At 43.2% G+C, this 16,945-nt stretch overlaps 1 protein-coding gene across 18 annotated transcripts in view; it reads right to left on the bottom strand.

Moving 5' to 3' along the window:
* Positions 1-16,433, bottom strand: part of GTDC1 (glycosyltransferase like domain containing 1) — a 159,509-nt gene extending 143,076 nt beyond the window's left edge. For 3 of the 18 annotated variants that reach the window (XM_072342107.1, XM_072342118.1, XM_072342105.1), the window contains exons 1-2: positions 16,344-16,433; positions 6,594-6,701 (exon numbers count right to left, since the gene is read on the bottom strand). Coding sequence is in view for 4 of the 18 variants with exons in the window: in XM_072342102.1 (XP_072198203.1) it covers positions 6,594-6,703; positions 15,893-16,066 (284 nt within the window). In the remaining 14 variants the exon portion in view is untranslated. Of the gene's footprint in view, positions 1-6,593; positions 6,704-15,873; positions 16,106-16,343 lie in introns of those variants that run through there. The other 15 variants (XM_072342102.1, XM_072342113.1, XM_072342111.1 and 12 more) reach the window with 11 other exon arrangements.
* Positions 16,434-16,945: the final 512 nt, after the last annotated feature.

Below are 16,945 nucleotides of genomic sequence, written 5' to 3'. Positions count from 1 at the left end.
TCACACCAAGGTTTAGCAAAGAATAGAGAAGGCTGTTCCAACATCTAGAACAGAAAGTGTTTATCTCAAAATTGATACCAGCTCACCTAAAAGAAAATCAGTGAATGAATATGTGTGTACACACAAGCACTGCTTCCACACGCTTTATTCGTTAAGCAGGACACCATGTTTCATTTACAGCTGTTGTTTTGTATTCAGGCACTGAAGACAAACCCAGGGAAAGCAGGATTAAATAAGTTTCTAAACAAACAACACACAGAGATGCCTTCTAACAGGACCAGACCAAACATTCCTTAAAGTTGCATTTACAAGACAAAGCTGACCTCAGGCACCACGCTCAATATGTATGAGCCAACCTATGTGGATACTGACCTTAATAACACTACAGGGCAAATCTGGCACACGGAAGACATGCTCTCCAACAAATGTTTTCCAATGTATTAGGCATACAGAAGCCTTTTTTTCTGCATCACAAACCACACGTCACATTCCTTAAATTGCTTCCTTCCTTGACCAAATACGCTGTGGACAACCTAAGGAGCACGTTCCTCAGTGTTTGTCTGGGAGGATCTCATTTACAATTTCCACTAAAGATGAAAGTATGTGCATTTTTTGCACAGATCCAGATCCTACAGAAAGGCAAAGGCAGAGTAAAGCAATTGAAACCAGCTGTATGAGATGCATCAGTAGAGAGTTGGCCGTGGCGATTATTCCATGCTACACTGTGAATCCCATCGCTTCCTTGTGGTCACTGAACACTGATGATAATGTTAAAGAAAAGCACTGGGGCTGAGCAGGTAATTAACACTAACTCCATAATCCAAACCAGCATCAGCACCCATCCAGATGTTACATCGATGTGATATCACAGCCCATATACTCTCTATAAATATTTATCTCAGATCCTCTGATCCATTCAGGATCTACAGCAGGCAAAGGCAGGAGAGCTGGTTCACCAAGATATGTTTCCAAATTCTTACCTACATTTAACCTTTCCTGCTTTTACTGTAAACTACTGAATACTCAACCACCACTTGTATCAGTGTTCTTCCTCTTCTGAAGTGACCACTGCCCATCTGATCATAATATAACCCTTCAAAAGATCTTAACAGTATTTAAATCAATTAAAAACACTACCCCTGCCCCTCATTTTGATGCTGTAAGCAAATACTGAGGCTTTCATTGAAAAAGCATTGTTAGTAGAGCATCCAACCTCTGAAACAAATGAAGAGCCCCCAGGTCTCAGTCCGACACCCCAGAACCCAAAGTAAGAACCATCTCCATGAATTTAATGACGTTATTTCAATGTTTATGACTGGACACATTCAATCCTTTGTATGCAGAGTAATTTACTTCACAAGAAGGCATTTACATTATTTAACATAAGATCCTCTAAATAGATTTACATTGAATTAAAAAAAGACTTTTAAACAGTCTCATTGCAGTAAAAAAAGCATACTTCATTGCTGGGTAACTAATTCATCAGATAAAGAAAATGAAAACTTCCTACACAGAATGGCCATACTCTTGATCATCACCCTGTCTCAAACTTGTCAACTTGCAGAGATTTAGACAACCCTAATAAAATAAATAGAATATAGATTCGGAATATTCCAAGTTAACGTTATCCTAGCAGTTAAATACAATACTGACAAATGCTTACGCACACTAAGCAATCAAAGTGAAAATCACAATGATGAATGTGTAATCTAACGTCCACTCACTTAGATTTATATGAACCATCACATGGAAGTCTCTAGTTACCCATTTAAAGTCAGTGGGAAGGATCCAGTTTTGCCTGACCTGAATCAATTTTCAGTCTAAACTTGTGCATTTTGTAATTTTTGGCTTAAGCAGAATGAGCCTGAATGAGTCTTTGCACATAGTTAGAGATGCCTGGGGCCAAGCAGTCCTTTACAATCTCAGTAACTGGCCCCATCATTCCCTGTGATAGCAGTGCTAGAAAAAATATGATCAACCAAATTTCTCCTTGCCCTTCCTGCTGCAGGAGAAACAGATCAGTCTATTCCTTACTCAGAAGAAAAGGCCCTTAAAAGGGCAAGGTTCCATTTAAAATAGAGCTCATTAACACTGAGCGCAGAACTACATACGTTCTTGGTTTTTGTTTGTGTAACCGAGATGCCACCATAGCTTTAAGAATGCTCTATCTATCAATCGCTGGTTTCTGAAACTAACTGATGATGGAAGGCTCACTTCCTGAATCAGACGTTAAGTCACCCAATGCTTAGTTGTCGTTCTCATTCTCATTGCATTGTGCTTGTAAGACAAACTCTAGTACACCAAACAAGCTTCCCTGTAGCCTGCCTAGTACACAAAAAGCACCAGAGCACCGATAGGAGAATGTAGGTGCTGACTGCCAGCTGCCTAACTGCTAAGTGGTGTTTATTTATTACCACAAACCACAGTTACGCTAACTGTCCCATGGAGAAAAGACTGTCTTTTTTCCTCAAGACTGGTAACTCAGTTCTCCAAGAACATGACAACTGGACCAAGACCTTGTATCACAACATTTAAGCCTATGAAGTTTCCATTCAGTGCTCTAAAGTGTTTAGTCAGTTGGCTACACCAGTCCTCATTACAAAACAGCAGTACTGAAAAATACATATTTAGAGATGGAGAGAGAGGGAGAGGTGTGGGTCACAGTTGTCAGGCATTCAAATACCATTAAGAATGCACAGTGCTACCTGATGCTGCACTACCAAGCAGGGTAAATCCCAGATTCTATATTAGCAGCCACAGAGTATTTATGCTAATTTCATATCCAAATCTTCAAAGTTATGCGCACACAAAAAGGGAAATTAAAAGTAATACAGTAAATAGAGCGGCGATACTCCATAACACTTCGATGTACCAGGATTTATACCTCATGCAGGACAAGTTACATGCAAACATAACACTTAGCAGAACGACTGTATAGAAGAAGACATTTGACTTCTCATCCATGACTGTCCAGGCACTACTAGAATAAAATTCAGTTCATCAGACTCTCAAAGGACACAGCTATGCGAAATGATGAGCACCCCAAGGCCAAGCTACAACCCTGTGAAACGCTCCAGTCTTACGAATTTGGACTCTCCCCTGCCACTTTTGCAGAGACTAAGTGCAGAAATGACATCCAAACAATTATATGTGACCTTTTTTACACAAATGGTAAATTTCTCCGTTCGTTTCTATTTCATCACATGTTCCTCCCAACAAGAGCTGCCCCAAAATACTTTGCATGAAAAACTAAATGTTCCCACTGACAACTCTGATCACATCGCTCCCTGGGCATGAACACAAAAAGATGCAATAAACAGTAAAAACGCTGCTTATTCTTGTGACTTCAAGACTTTTATTCTAAAGATAGTACACTTTCAAATTGTCTTTCCTAAAGCTCAAGTAATATGTTCATTGCTTGAACTGAAAGCTAGCAAAGTACAATTTGTATTGTGCTGCAGGCCATCCAGTGAATGTTCTTTATTTGAATCATGGATGGGTGAAGATGAAAAGTAGTTTGGGAAAATTTACAACAGTTCTGACACCAGTGTGTGTTCCTCATTACAAGTTCTCCTATCTAGTTATTAGACTTACTCCAGACCTTTTACTACCTTCCAAAAGATTATTTTCATCAGTTCTCTGTATCTTTATACTCAACCATAAGAAATTGCATAGATTACAAGCAAAAGTCCCTGCTGCAGCAGTAAGGACAGAATGCAGCAGCTGAGGCCGTGCTCTATACATAATATTTAGTAGTAAAATGTGTCTTCAGCATCACATTCTCGGGCATCTTCTTAATACTGCCTTATTCCAAATAACCACTGTGCTAATAAAACAAGGAAGGGGAGCACTCCCTTCTCTTCTCAGTATTGGACTGATGCATGTCTAGCAGGATTGCTTCCAACATTCACAGCAGGTAGCTGCATTTTGCTTATGCAACGCAAACATTGGCCTGCAGCAAACATCTATGACAACTCACCATGCAACTAACCCCAATGAGCCATCAGAGCTGCAAAGCTGACCCACTCCTCCAAACACGAACTTTCCACACATTGCCCAGAGGAGTAAGGAGAACCTGCTGCAGATTCCAGAGCTTCTCAGATGAAGTTCAGATCAGAAGGCCAAGGCAGAGGTGGAAGTGTAGATGGCTTAGCAAAAAAAGCTTGCAGAAGGAACAGGTGAGTCCTGACTTTTCTGCAAGCTTTCAAGGCTCAAACTTACAGGTAAGGCAGTCTCAGACTGTTTTGCTGCAGTGTTCAAAGAGCTGACATTTGATATATTATGACTGAAGTCCCTTGTGCTAGCTAAGCTTTGCTTTCTTTCCTTCTCTCTTCAGATGCTGCTTCCTGTAGGACAGCAAAAAGAAGCTTTTGTGATTGGAATCTGGTGATTCTCCAGAGGAGTCTCAGAAACACCTGGAGGTCTTGCAACATGTTGGACACAAATACCACAGTAAAAAACACCTGCACTGCAACACCTTCAGTATCAAAGATCTTATACAAGATGTCCAAGTTTGGATGTATGATTGTAAGTCCCAGAACTAAAAACACCAACTAGAAACCCAGAGCCATTTAGCTTGTAATCATACAGGAATTGCTAGAGAGTTCATTTGTGTGAGGTCATTATCCTTATAGAAACCAATCCTGTCAAATTACAGAGCAAGCATGGGTTTTGCTGGCAGCTCTCAGCACTCCCTTAATATTCCCTCTGCGGTAACAATATATATTCTCTAAAACACCACTGACAAAACCTTTATATGACAGTACCCCTAACAGTATTTCTATCAGTCCATTTTTTCATATCTACATGTGACTCCATACGTACAAAGTCTCTACATGTGTATATGAAAGCTCAGTAAAACACAGCCGACCTTAACATTAGCTGCAAGCTTTTTTTAAACGACAAGGAATCAAACTGGTATTTCTGTAGCTTTCTTTTGCCACTACTTCAAAGAGTTTCTGTGCAACCTATTTGTGAATTAAGCTGAGTAACAGTTAACTCATCACAGATCTTTGCAAATGCATTGTCGATAAAGCTGTCACCCTAAAACCACCAAAAGCTTTCCTCTCAAAGCAAGATATAAGGAGGAACTTAGCAGATACCAGAATTACTGAAGTTTCCAGAGCAGTTCAACAACAATTCATAATTACATTATTTTTCAAACAGAACAAGACAACTGTATGATGCTGGTTCCCACTACTGTGTACCACTTGTTATACACTTGATGATGTCTCTTCAGCAAGACAAATCTCCCCAGTAACTCTGTGATACAGTGATCAGATCAGTTTCTTAAGAAATGGTAAGAAAGAGAGGGAAGAGACTTAATGAGTCAACAGCTTCCTGTGGGTTCACGCAGAACATAAGAATAAACACTGAAAATCCTGGCCATACTTGAAGGCACTTCTTACACCCAAACAATTTGATAATGTAACATTGTGTATCAAGCCAGTTTTTTTTCCATAAATTATGATCTGAACAGAATACTAGTCAATTCACCAAAAGATATCAAAGATGGCCCTTTATTTCGAACGATCTAAGTATCCCCCTTGAGGCTACGGCTATCAGAAAGCATTTCGTTAGCTCCCAAGCCAATATTTTTTGTATCTGTTATATTAGGAAACCATAACATATTTTCAATAACTTTTAGCTTTGCTATACAGAGAAGGAAATAATTTCCCAGAACCCTTTGGAAAACGTGACATGCAAAATGATTCTCTAGTCAACTTGTGTATCATTACACTGAAAAAAACACAAACGTATATCAGATCATTTGATCATTGGAGGAAATAGAATAGTACCGGGAGCTTCAGGACAGATGGACGAACTTCAGGTCATATAAAACATTACCAAACTGTATTTGAAGAAAAATGTGAAAGTTTGTGAAAGCACCCCGGGTGAAAATACTTTGTGTTGCTAAGAAACATCATCCCGGATGATGGATGAATTAAATTCTCTCCTTTCGTAGAGCCAACTCCAGGCATCCCTTGCTTATTAGTAGAACGTCCTCTTGTACCGGCAATTTATTTTAACAGCTACTTGCAAATAAAGAGCCCTACCTTCAAACGGAACCGAGACTTCCACACTTGCATAATTAATGCTAGAAAACAGGATAGATTTTGTACCTCGAACAGAGTTTAATAACTACACCTTCAAAGTCCACATTTTCAAATGCAGTACTAAAACATACATAATGCTTAAGACTTTCTTTCAGGATAGCCTGTAATAAAAGCTACCAATCAAATGCCAGCTGAACACTGAACTGAACAATTCAGCGAACAGCTAGCTGATAAAGAACAAAACCCTTCAAATATCTCTAAACACTGAACACAAATATGCAGGTAATCAAATTTTAAACACTACTTTGAGGGGAAAAAGCACATTCATTTGTATTACGATGACACCAACATAAAAACCAAGCAAGAGGGAAATAATGCAAACCACGTGCTTTTCTTGTTTGGAAGTTGTCTTCATGTTTCATCCAGTTCCTCTTTCAGTATATTACTTACAGGCTGCTGCTTCTGCTGAACATATTGCTGAACTTACAGTATCTTTGCATTTCTCAAGCACATGTTCCTGATGAAATCAGAGCGTACCTTTCTGTGTGCAGCTTGCCTTGTAAGCGCAGTCCCTTCAGAAAGCCCTCAGCTGGAACACAGGAAAGGGGAACACCTCTCTCTCCATGCAGCAGAGCAGGAGCTTCCCTGCAAGAGAGAGAAGAGCAAGCACATCTCACCTGCACAGCCTTCAGGAGAGGGATGCTGCAGCAGAGGCGAAGCACAGGGAGCCCCAGCAAGAGTGAGAGTCCTGAGATCAGAAAGCAGACATGTGGCTAATGCTTGGTGCACTGGAAACGAGCACATTTCCTAATAGCCCAGAGAGGAATGGGAAAGATCTTACACAGCCCAGAAATCAATGCTGCTGAATTGAGCACTGAGAAGAAACTGACTGTGCAAAAACAGAGTTGGCAAAGGAGAGAATAACAACAAATAAAATTAGCTCGTCTGATGGCTTTTTATTTTTAATATGCCTATTATCCTAGTTTGTGTTTTTCAGCTTTTTTTTTTTTTCCTTATTTTTTAAGGTCTGTTACACCAACTTTCATTCTAAGAGAGCTCCCAAGCACGTCCCATGTTTTTAACACTAGAGACCTCAATTTAAGGAAAAAAGTTGAACAAGCCCCTAGAAACTGTTCTGTCTCCCATCGCAGCCTCCAAGCCAGAAATCACATGCAGAGTTTGGTGGTGAGGCCACACACCCAGCCAGACAGAACACAGAGGCCGTCACAGAGGCTCTTCTTTGAAGACCTGCCACCACAGAGAAGAGTTACCATCAGGGAGCCAGAAAAGAAGTGCTTAATAACGAAGCCAATTTGGCTGCTCTACAGAAGGGCTTCCTGTGGGCCTAGTGAGGAAGGGCTTTACAACCTAAGCAGAAGCATTGCAAAGCCTCGAAGGCTATGGCTCATCTGCATCACTTCTGCTTCTGGAAGCTCAGTAGCCCTGTGGACAGCTGCAGATCCTCCTGCAGCCTTCCTGGGCACAAAGGTTGCCATCACATCTGCCTCGACCATCAGCCATCATCCATGGTACTTTCTGAGTCACTGGCAGAATCTCTCTGTTCCTTAGGTTTTAGAAACTTAAATGCACAAAGGGCTTGTGATCACATCAGGTGTGCTACAAGACTAACATGAAAGGAAAATGCCTGCAGATTATGTTCCAAGTAACAAGAAAAAAAGTGAAGGTTTTGAAGTACAGAAATAACTTTTTCACTTTCCTCCTCCCTGCTCTACATGATTGGCAAAATAACACCAACATCAAATATTTCAACATGTTTGATCGCAGACTGTTTTTGTTTAATGTTTATCTAATAGCCATGAAGACTGTGCATATACCACAAGGTAATCAGACACATAAACACACACATATATATGTATTCAATTAATTACACCTCAGCCACTCCATGATTCCATCTTCAGCCAGCAGGTACATACCAAGGTACAGGATGCTAGGGGGTATTCTTCCCCCCTTGATCTTTCCAATGAATAATTAAAAGCCTCCTCTCTTAATGAGAAATGTTAAGCATTCAAAAACATTCCAGTTGTGAAGGGAAAGGGGCACAGCCTGCAAAGGACTAACACAAGTTTGCTGTGAAGCTGAATTCCAAAAGACAGCATTCCCAGTGTAGGATGGTTTAATATTTCAATTTATTGCTTAGATGATGAACAATAAGCTTGCAAAACTTTACAGTTACCTGGGAAGAACTGCAAGCATTCTAGGCAGAGAAGGAACAAAGCAGGAATAGTTGAGAAAACCACATCACCAAGTCTGAAGGTTTAAACCTTAATTAGATGTGAAATATGAAAATTTCATTCAGATTTATATTGATGTACTTCATACTTATATGAACAGGAGCATCCTATACAAAAGACAGTAGCAGCGCTGGTACTGACTGGCTGACCTAAGTTCAGATCTGGATACAACTGTATAGGAAACTGGAAGAGCTCCAAAGAAAAGCTAAAAAATCAGGAAAAGTTAAAAGGAAATAACCTTGCTTCGTACAGGAAAAAGAGAGACAACTAAAGAAGTAGGGCACGGGCTTCAAAATAGGTTAAGAGCAGTTACAAAAATGATCATCATATCCCACTGCAGCATCCGGGGCCGGGAACACACAAGAAGCTTAAATGGTTAGGAAAAAAAAATTAAGAATAGATCCTAGAAGAAATGTTACCTCCAGGGAGAGTTAAGCAATGGATTAGGCTGTGGAGGGGTTACAGAAACCTTCAGTGCTAAGCCCGGGGAAGGTAAAGATGTCAGAACGCGTTCGTGGGCACCATGTGCATTCAGCACAAGGCTGACCTCCTGAGAAATGGGTTTTCTTTCCTAAATGTGAGGGCTGTATGAGCATAGGCCCCTGCCAGGCAAAGCAGCAGGTGACTTTACTGCTCCTCGGAGCTCCACGGAGGCTTTTGATATCTCTTTTTCCTAAATCACCAAGGCAGCCTGTGATTGACAAACTTCTATCACGACACGCATGCTACCTTAAGTATGAAGTGCTCTGAGGGATCCTCTGGGGAAATAAAAGTCAGAGCAGAGGGAGGGCAGCAGCAGCCAAACCTGGGACTCCGGTCCTGAGGAGGAAACCTATCCCATCAGGAACCAGAAACAGATGTCGTCATTTTTGTGTAGAGCATCTACGAGAAGCGAGCGCTACAAAGAGGAGAGCTTAATAAAGTACTTGGACAGAGAAATAAGGAGGAAGGTTTGACGTTTCCAAGCTTATTTTCACAGCAGTATGAAAGGAAATGAGGTAGAGTCAGAGCTAATTCTCCTTATATAATTTCACATGGAATGATTAGTTCTGCCCCAATGGTAACAGCTTTCCAGAGGGTCCTGCTTGTCGCAAAGATTGCATACAGATGCTCTAAGTGCAGCTTCCCTATTCTCTGCTGACAGCCAACTTAAAAGGACAATATAATCATCTTACTATAGAATGAAGCTCTCAGCATGCGGAGGGAAGGAATGTCACAGCTAGCACAGAACTGCAGTTGCACATTGGGGGCTGCGAGTTTTCAAAGTTTAATCACGAAACAGACTCATGAAAGGGAACATATGAAGGAGCTTTATGTTCTGGCAATGCCCGGTGGCACTCTGGGACATCAGGGGTAGCACAGCCACGTTCCCACACTGAAAGGAGGTGAAGAGAAGCAGTCATGTCACATGCTCCAACTGATTTTTATTTGCTACTTATTAAGGCAGGTTTTCAATCTTTCCTGTGCTAATGCTTCCCTCGTAAGCCTGATTAGCGAAGCATTCCACACGTACAGGAGTGCAGAAGGTGGTGGAATTCTCTAAGGCACCTGGGTCACTTCTGGGTGAAATACCCATTACTGGCGATTTGTCTGAACAAGGTCAAAAAACCCACCCCTTGAAAGAGCCAGAACTGAACCCAACAGCCAACACATCACACGGCTAACATGAGAACTCCCTGCAAAACCCTGCAGTAGGTGTTAGTACTTTCAGAAAGCACCGCTGTGTTTTCTACTTAACCCTCAAACAGACGCTCATACAAAAGCCACGTCCAAGTCCAAAACTGCTGCTCCAATTCCAGTTTAGTAACTGCTGCTTCTAAAGAAACAAACAACACACTCTGTTTATAAATATACACAGAAAAATACATAGTTTCCCAGGCAGACAGAGCCTACTTTAATGAACCTAACTATCAACTAAAAACCTAAATGATTCCCTCGAACAACATGCCAAATAATATTATAAGGAATATGAATGTGCATCTTTTGCACTTCTTCTTGGTATCATTTGTTTTACAAAAGGCCTACAGATTAAACACAAAGCACACTATTAGTTTTAGGCACAAGTAAGACCAATTTTTTATGCCTTGCCAGAAATAATGACTGATTAGGCCAACCCCACCCTACAGTCATTTCCATAAATCCTGCCTCTACGTTTAAATCACAACCAAAAAGAAAACTGACTTAATGATAACAAAAACGTATTTTTTCTGTGAAGGTTTCCATTAAGTAAGATCAGAAGAAGAAATTATTCTCCAAAGCCAACATGAAGATGACACTGTTGATTTGGAGAACTTGATTTTACCTCGAACGACGCAAAGGTTTAAGCAGAAATACACTGTGTTGAACTGCATTCCAACAGACAGACACGGTGAAAGGCAAAAATTTCAGATGAGAAATCTCAGCAAAGGAAGAGCATAACGTTTATCTTTTAAGATCTGGTTGTAGAAATGGAGCTATCTGCATTTGCTTTCTCCCAGCCATTCAGCCACTGGCCACACGCCCATCACAGCTTTACCTGATCGTTCCAATTATTCAACATGCATACACATTTATTCTTGCACGTATGTACAAAGCTTTGCAATACTCTGCAAGTTCCCCCCACGTAAAGACTTCGGAACAGTTCTGTTTCTATTACACGGGTTTAATGAATAGGAACCACAAGTCTCAGTCCTCCAAAGAAAAGGCTTCTCTTTGTTTTTTCAGATTGAGAAATATAACAATGAGAAACAGTGAGATCTTCATCCTTCATTCCAACACGTTTGACCACCGAATCCTGCTGCTGTGAGTAATATCCATCATGGACCATCAATTCAGTAAATCTTCCATTCCAGAGAGGAATAAAAGCCTGCAATGTATTAAAGCTGAATCCAACTAGTTAGGCGTGAATTGAAGAGTTGGTCGGGCTGTTTTTCCCCCCCAGTGACAGCTTCTAATAACGATTAGGAATCCTGCACTCTAGATGAGCAAGTCTCAAGTACAGCATTTACAAGCCTCATATGTGACCATGAGACAAATCCATTCTATCCATCAAGATCACCATCAGTACAAGTCCACTGCAAGGCCAAAGTAAACTCTTCAAGGACCACTGCTGCATCTCTAGGGGGAAACACTCCTCACAATTACTATGGTAGCATAGGCGGACTATAGGTAACCTGTTGCACAAAAATGGCATCTGACTGCCTCGACATAACCCTGCAAATAGGGAACAGTATATAAAGGCACACTGTTGTACACACAATACTTAAATATGTTTTCAGATGCAAAATTAATTTAGAAGCCTCAGCTGTATTTGTTGCTTCTGTTCCTTAATCCTAACATACAACAACTCATGGGAGCACACCAAACCACATTCAGTGCCCAGCCCTGCGTGTTCTCCAAGGTCTGCATTGCATCCTTAATTTCACATGTTCCGTTGTTAATTTTAGATATTTCTCCAGTTCTCATTTGGACATCAAAAGAGCTACTCATACTCAAAAGACCATCAATCTGAAGTACCGGCTTCCCTATTGTCATTTATAAATTGAGCTTTGATTACTTGCCTACAGGAAATACCACAGATCAGCAATAAAACATATATACACACTGCCATACAGCTACAGTCCAGGATTTAGGATAACAGGCTGCTTGGAGATGCGGCTCTCAGACTTCCAATTTCATATTCTCTGCCTGGTGCTTCACACATTTATTTTTCACTCTCACATCTGCCGTACAGCAATACGGATGGCCAAGGTGTACCTGTAAGACACGCTTTGATAGGAATCTGTTCCGAAGGAAATTCACACGGGGCCTCGTGCCCTCGCAGCACCCAGGCGCTGCACCGCACCGCTAACTGCACCGCTTAGTGATGGCTGCGGGCTCTCAGCAGCCCCTGCTAACAATCCTGCCACCAGAGATCAAGATGATTTTTTTGCTTCACAAACTTAGCAGAGAACGCGTCTCACATATACACTGAGAAAAAAAAAAGGTACATAACGCACTCCCAAAGTGCAGCAGTCTACTGTACATCTTCCTGAGAACCTTCAATATATACAGTCTCGTCTCCACTTTTACTTGTTGTTCCTGTCAGCTAGCAATACTCAGCTACACAACCAGATCGAAACAAATGAGACTCTCGCTCATTTCAAGTTTTCAGATCATTTCCTTTGGTTTTGTTACCATTCTCACTACACAATGGCTACTGCCTCATGACCAGCAGTACGCAGAAGCACACAAGAGACCCAACATTACTGTCCTATTATCTACACCACTATCACTAAAATCTAATCTTGGAATACGCTCTTGGTGTATTTTCTTACAATAAAATACAACTCTCTTCACACAGGATTAAATGTTTGCATTTTAAGATACGATTCTCTTTCGAACACATAGTTTAGGATCCAGTTTATGTAGAAGCGGCATTTTTTTAACTGATTTATTTAACCAGGTGAAAACTCAAATCTTAGAACAAGATTTCCTCCTTACAGCTGAAAGAGCTGATACGAGAGACTGTTCCACACTAAGTATTTGCTCAGCAATTGCTGTAACAGTAATGCCTTATCTCGATGGAAATCCCAATCTGGACTCTGTAGCACTGTATTGTATAAACATATTCTGATCTGGTGAAGCCAAACAATGCAGTATATAAATCATTTCTTTTTTTCTTCCCCAGATAAGTCAGATTCCAGCTGGACACAGAAACAGTAAGGAATTCCAATACAGCAAATGCTGCTGAAGTCATCTTTCCATCAGGAAGAGCTTGGTGAGATCACAGCTTACAGCTCACCTTCAGCTTTTGCACATACTCCAGGAGCCCTGAGAGAAACAAAGCAATGTGCTGTTGTGATGGTAGAAGTCTACTGGAATTTCTTTCTTGCCTGTACAGCATTATGGTCAGGGATCATATACGTAAAATAACAGAAGTCCACAGTGTAGGTAGTGTCAGCAGGCCTTACAAAACTATATAGATTCGGCTCTTCTTCTAGCTACAGGCATTGAAGACAGCAGCATCAGGGCACAGAATGCATTTGTGAAAAGCTAAACCAGGAACTTTTTGTTTTCATATTCTCAAATTTTATTGAGCAGAATTGTTTGAGGATAGTTTATTACTTTTACCGGCCACTCTAAAATGGGCCTACAGCCAACCAGATCTCTGAAATACGTCTGTATTTTGGTTTTAGAACAACATTAAGGAAGTTATATAACTTTTACATCAGAGTCTAAGTGACTTAGCAGCATAAATGACAAGTTTCAGCTGTAACTCAGGTACTCTCTGCAAGCTCTGAGCATGACTACAGCAGCAGCACTAGCTCTATTTGGTAGTGATCCTAAGGCGAAGCAATCAGCAAGGATTAATTAATGGCACTGTTAACTTGGGGCAAAGCCCAGGCTCCCAGCACATCCTCAGCATGCCAGCTCACATGGCCACAGCAGCACCTGCAGAGAGCACTGACTTCCAAGCAGGCTGAACTCAGCTTCGTGTCACGTTCATCTCCTGGCCCGTGCTTAAACGCTACCTCACCCCTTATCGCCATTTTTACTATTTTCCTCTCTGCCATTTTGATGCAACTATTTATTCTTCCTACCCAGCTCACACCTTCCCAACATCTTCCTAAGACACTGCCTTTAAGAGATGTTCATTGATGTCACATTAGGACAGGAATAGCCCATCACCTACAGTTTGTGCTGTTCTTCCTTTTGGGGGCTTCACTGCACCACTCTAGGCAAAATAACTGACAATAATGCTAGGACCACCACTGCCTTACAAGTCAAATAGTGTATTTATGTGCAAAGAGAAGGATTTTGTCCTGTATCTGTAAAGCACCTGTGTCTTGAGCAGAACTGGAGGGCAGTGTTGTTGCCTAGGTTCCACCACTTCTTTCCACTGGCTGGCTAAAAAAACTGGAAAGGCAAATTGGTCAGAAAAATTGTAAAGACTGAGCAGTTTTGTATGAAGTGGGCATATAAATAAATAAATATAATAGTTTGAAGGAAAAAAAAACAACAACAACTACAACCCCACAACTGTCCTCAATTGACTTATCTGATCTGGATTCACAGCTGTTCAATTTATGTCAAAGTATTCTTCCAGCGTGTGTTAACTATGCCTGGACTTCTCTGAAAGGTTAAAAAAAAATGATGAAGCAAGAAGAATACACTCTACAGCAGGTCTTGAAAGCTCCAATTAAAATTCAATATTGTACTTTGTATGGAGGCTCTTTACATGAAAACCCTGTCATGGTTAAGATTTAAGGTTAACCAGGTTAATAGAGTCCAATAAAATAGCTCTATTTAATTATGCCAAACCATTGTTATAAGCCACACTAAAATCCGCTACTCATCTTTACCTGACTATTGTGCTCATCTCTGAGTCGTGGTAATGCACATCTAATTCTCCAGGACCAGTAAATCCCACCACAAAGTACTCTTCCCCTCCAAGGAGCTGCTCCTCCTTCCAACTCCTGCCCCTGCTCCATACAAAAACTGCACCCATTTGCACCTCCAATGGGTCCTTCTCAGCAGCTCGATGCTCCACTCGGCACACAGCCATGCATTAAAAGACCTGTGCACACCTGCCAAGCCTCATTCATCCCAAACACACTTCCCTAAAGTTGGGATTCCCTTGCAAAGCACAGGTAGGCAGCTCCTGTGCTGTGAGCCGTTCCATCACATAACACCTGTAAGCCTAAAAGAATTAAAGAAAAAAAAAACCCTAAAACTTCACACTTTGGTGAACTGAAGTTGAGTTCTATGCCTTATTTTTTTCTGTGAAGCACATTAAGACACTGCAAAGGTTATGGCTTTTTCCTGACAGTTTCACCAGCAAAACTACTTCAATATATTAACGTTTAAATGGCTTTATAGGGGCATTTGGGGCTCAAATTTGGAAGATCAATTCATACAGGCTTATAGTATACCAATGCTTGTCTCGTGTTGTGTTTTTTAAGAGAAAACCACGCATGTGTTTATGAAATAACACACACCCTGTGCTGTAAACGCTTACACACGTGTGGGGTGACTGAAGCAAAGCCCGGTGCTCACACAGCCCAGAGGGCCCGGCTCTCCCTCGGCCCGCACCGGCACCCCGTGTCCCCGGGCCTGCAGCTCTCCGCGCCCCGGCGAGGCCGCCCGAGGCTGCGGGCCGGGCCTCCGGGCCGCGGCCTTCCAGGCGTGGGCAGCCATGTTAGGCCGCCGTGCAGCGGCACCCCGCTCTGGCAGCAGGCCGGGCCGGCCGCTCGGTCTTGCCCCGTCCCCGCCGGGCCGCTCCGGGCCCCGGAGCGGTTCCCCGTCTGCGGAGGCGGCGGAGCCATCTTAGGGGGCGGCGGGCTGCGGCCGAACGGTGCCCGCGCAGCGCCTCCCGCGCCGTAGGTGCCGCAGCCATGCCGGGCGCTGTCCGGGCGGCTCGGGTGCCCTCTGCTCCCTCCCCTCCGCAACACGCGCTCCGGGGCTGGGCTCCCCCCCCTCCTCCTGCAGCCGGCAGCCGGCTCTCCTCCCGGCCTCCCCCAGGCGCCAGGCCGAGCGCCCGCCCCGCCGCTCCGCGCTGACCCCTTCCCTCCCTCCCGCCTCGCTCGGGCGGCCCCGCTCCTTACCCCACCCAGAGGGAGCTCACCTCCTCCTCCTCCTCCTCACTCCCGCCTGGAGACCGTCGGCACCGACGCGCCGGCGTCCCGGCCCCTCCCTCCCCTCGGCACGCAGGAGAGCCAGCCTCCCCCTGCCGCCAGCCGGGCCCCCTCCTTCCTCCTTCCGCGGCGGGCCGCTCGCCCCGGGCCCTGCCATCGCCATGGGGCGGAGGGGCTGGGCCGCCCGGTGTGGGCAGCTCCGGCTCTGGGGCAGCGCCGAGGGGTCGCGCCCGCAGTTGGGGCTGGTTTATATAGAGACACGGCACCAATGAGGTTGGAAAAACATCGAGGATCCCCAAGTCCAACCCCAACCCACCCCCACCGTGCCCACCGACCGTGTCCCCACTATTCTGGATGCCCCAATACATCACTAGTCTTTCGGAGAATAAACGAGTCCTATTATCCAGAGAACCTGCCCTGGTGCAGCTTCAGGCCATTACCTCTTGTCCTATCATAGAATGGCTTGGGTTGGAAGGGACATCACGGATCATCAGGTTCCAACCCCCTGCCATAGCCAACCCGCGCTGCCAGCAAAATTAAGTAGTAGATCAGATTGCCCAGAGCTCCATCCTGCCTGGCCTAGCAACCACTTGCAATTGTCCCACAGTGCTTGATGGCAGCAGCAGGGCTGCTCAGCTGAGTTTGGGGTGCATGGACAGGGAGGGAGGAAGAAATAGCAAGGAGCAGTTCAGCAAGTTGCTTAGAACAAAAATGAGAGGAAAGCAAAAAACAACACCCTCCAAGGCTGCTTTTGTCACAGGAGCGGACGAAAGAGGAAGAAGATCAGGGCTGCTATCAGTTATGTACGAGGAGGAGGCTGCGTTCTTTTCTGTGATAAATCTTTTCAGGTGCTGTTACCCTGCGGGACACCAGGCAGGTGTTACTGTTACATCCTGTTTTGTAAACCCAAAAATGAATAACAAACCTCTCAAGCAAAACTTTTCGGAGAAGGAATGTTTGTCACGCTGACTCAGTTGAGCGTAGCGTTATCTTTGGTATGTAGATGTATTTTTTTAATAGGTAGTCAAAATGAGTAACATCT

The sequence above is a fragment of the Excalfactoria chinensis genome, chromosome 7, assembly GCF_039878825.1.
Source record: "Excalfactoria chinensis isolate bCotChi1 chromosome 7, bCotChi1.hap2, whole genome shotgun sequence".
Lineage (NCBI taxonomy): Eukaryota > Metazoa > Chordata > Aves > Galliformes > Phasianidae > Excalfactoria > Excalfactoria chinensis.
The sequence above is the reverse complement of the archived record's forward strand: the minus strand, read 5'-3'. Positions and strand labels throughout refer to the sequence as shown.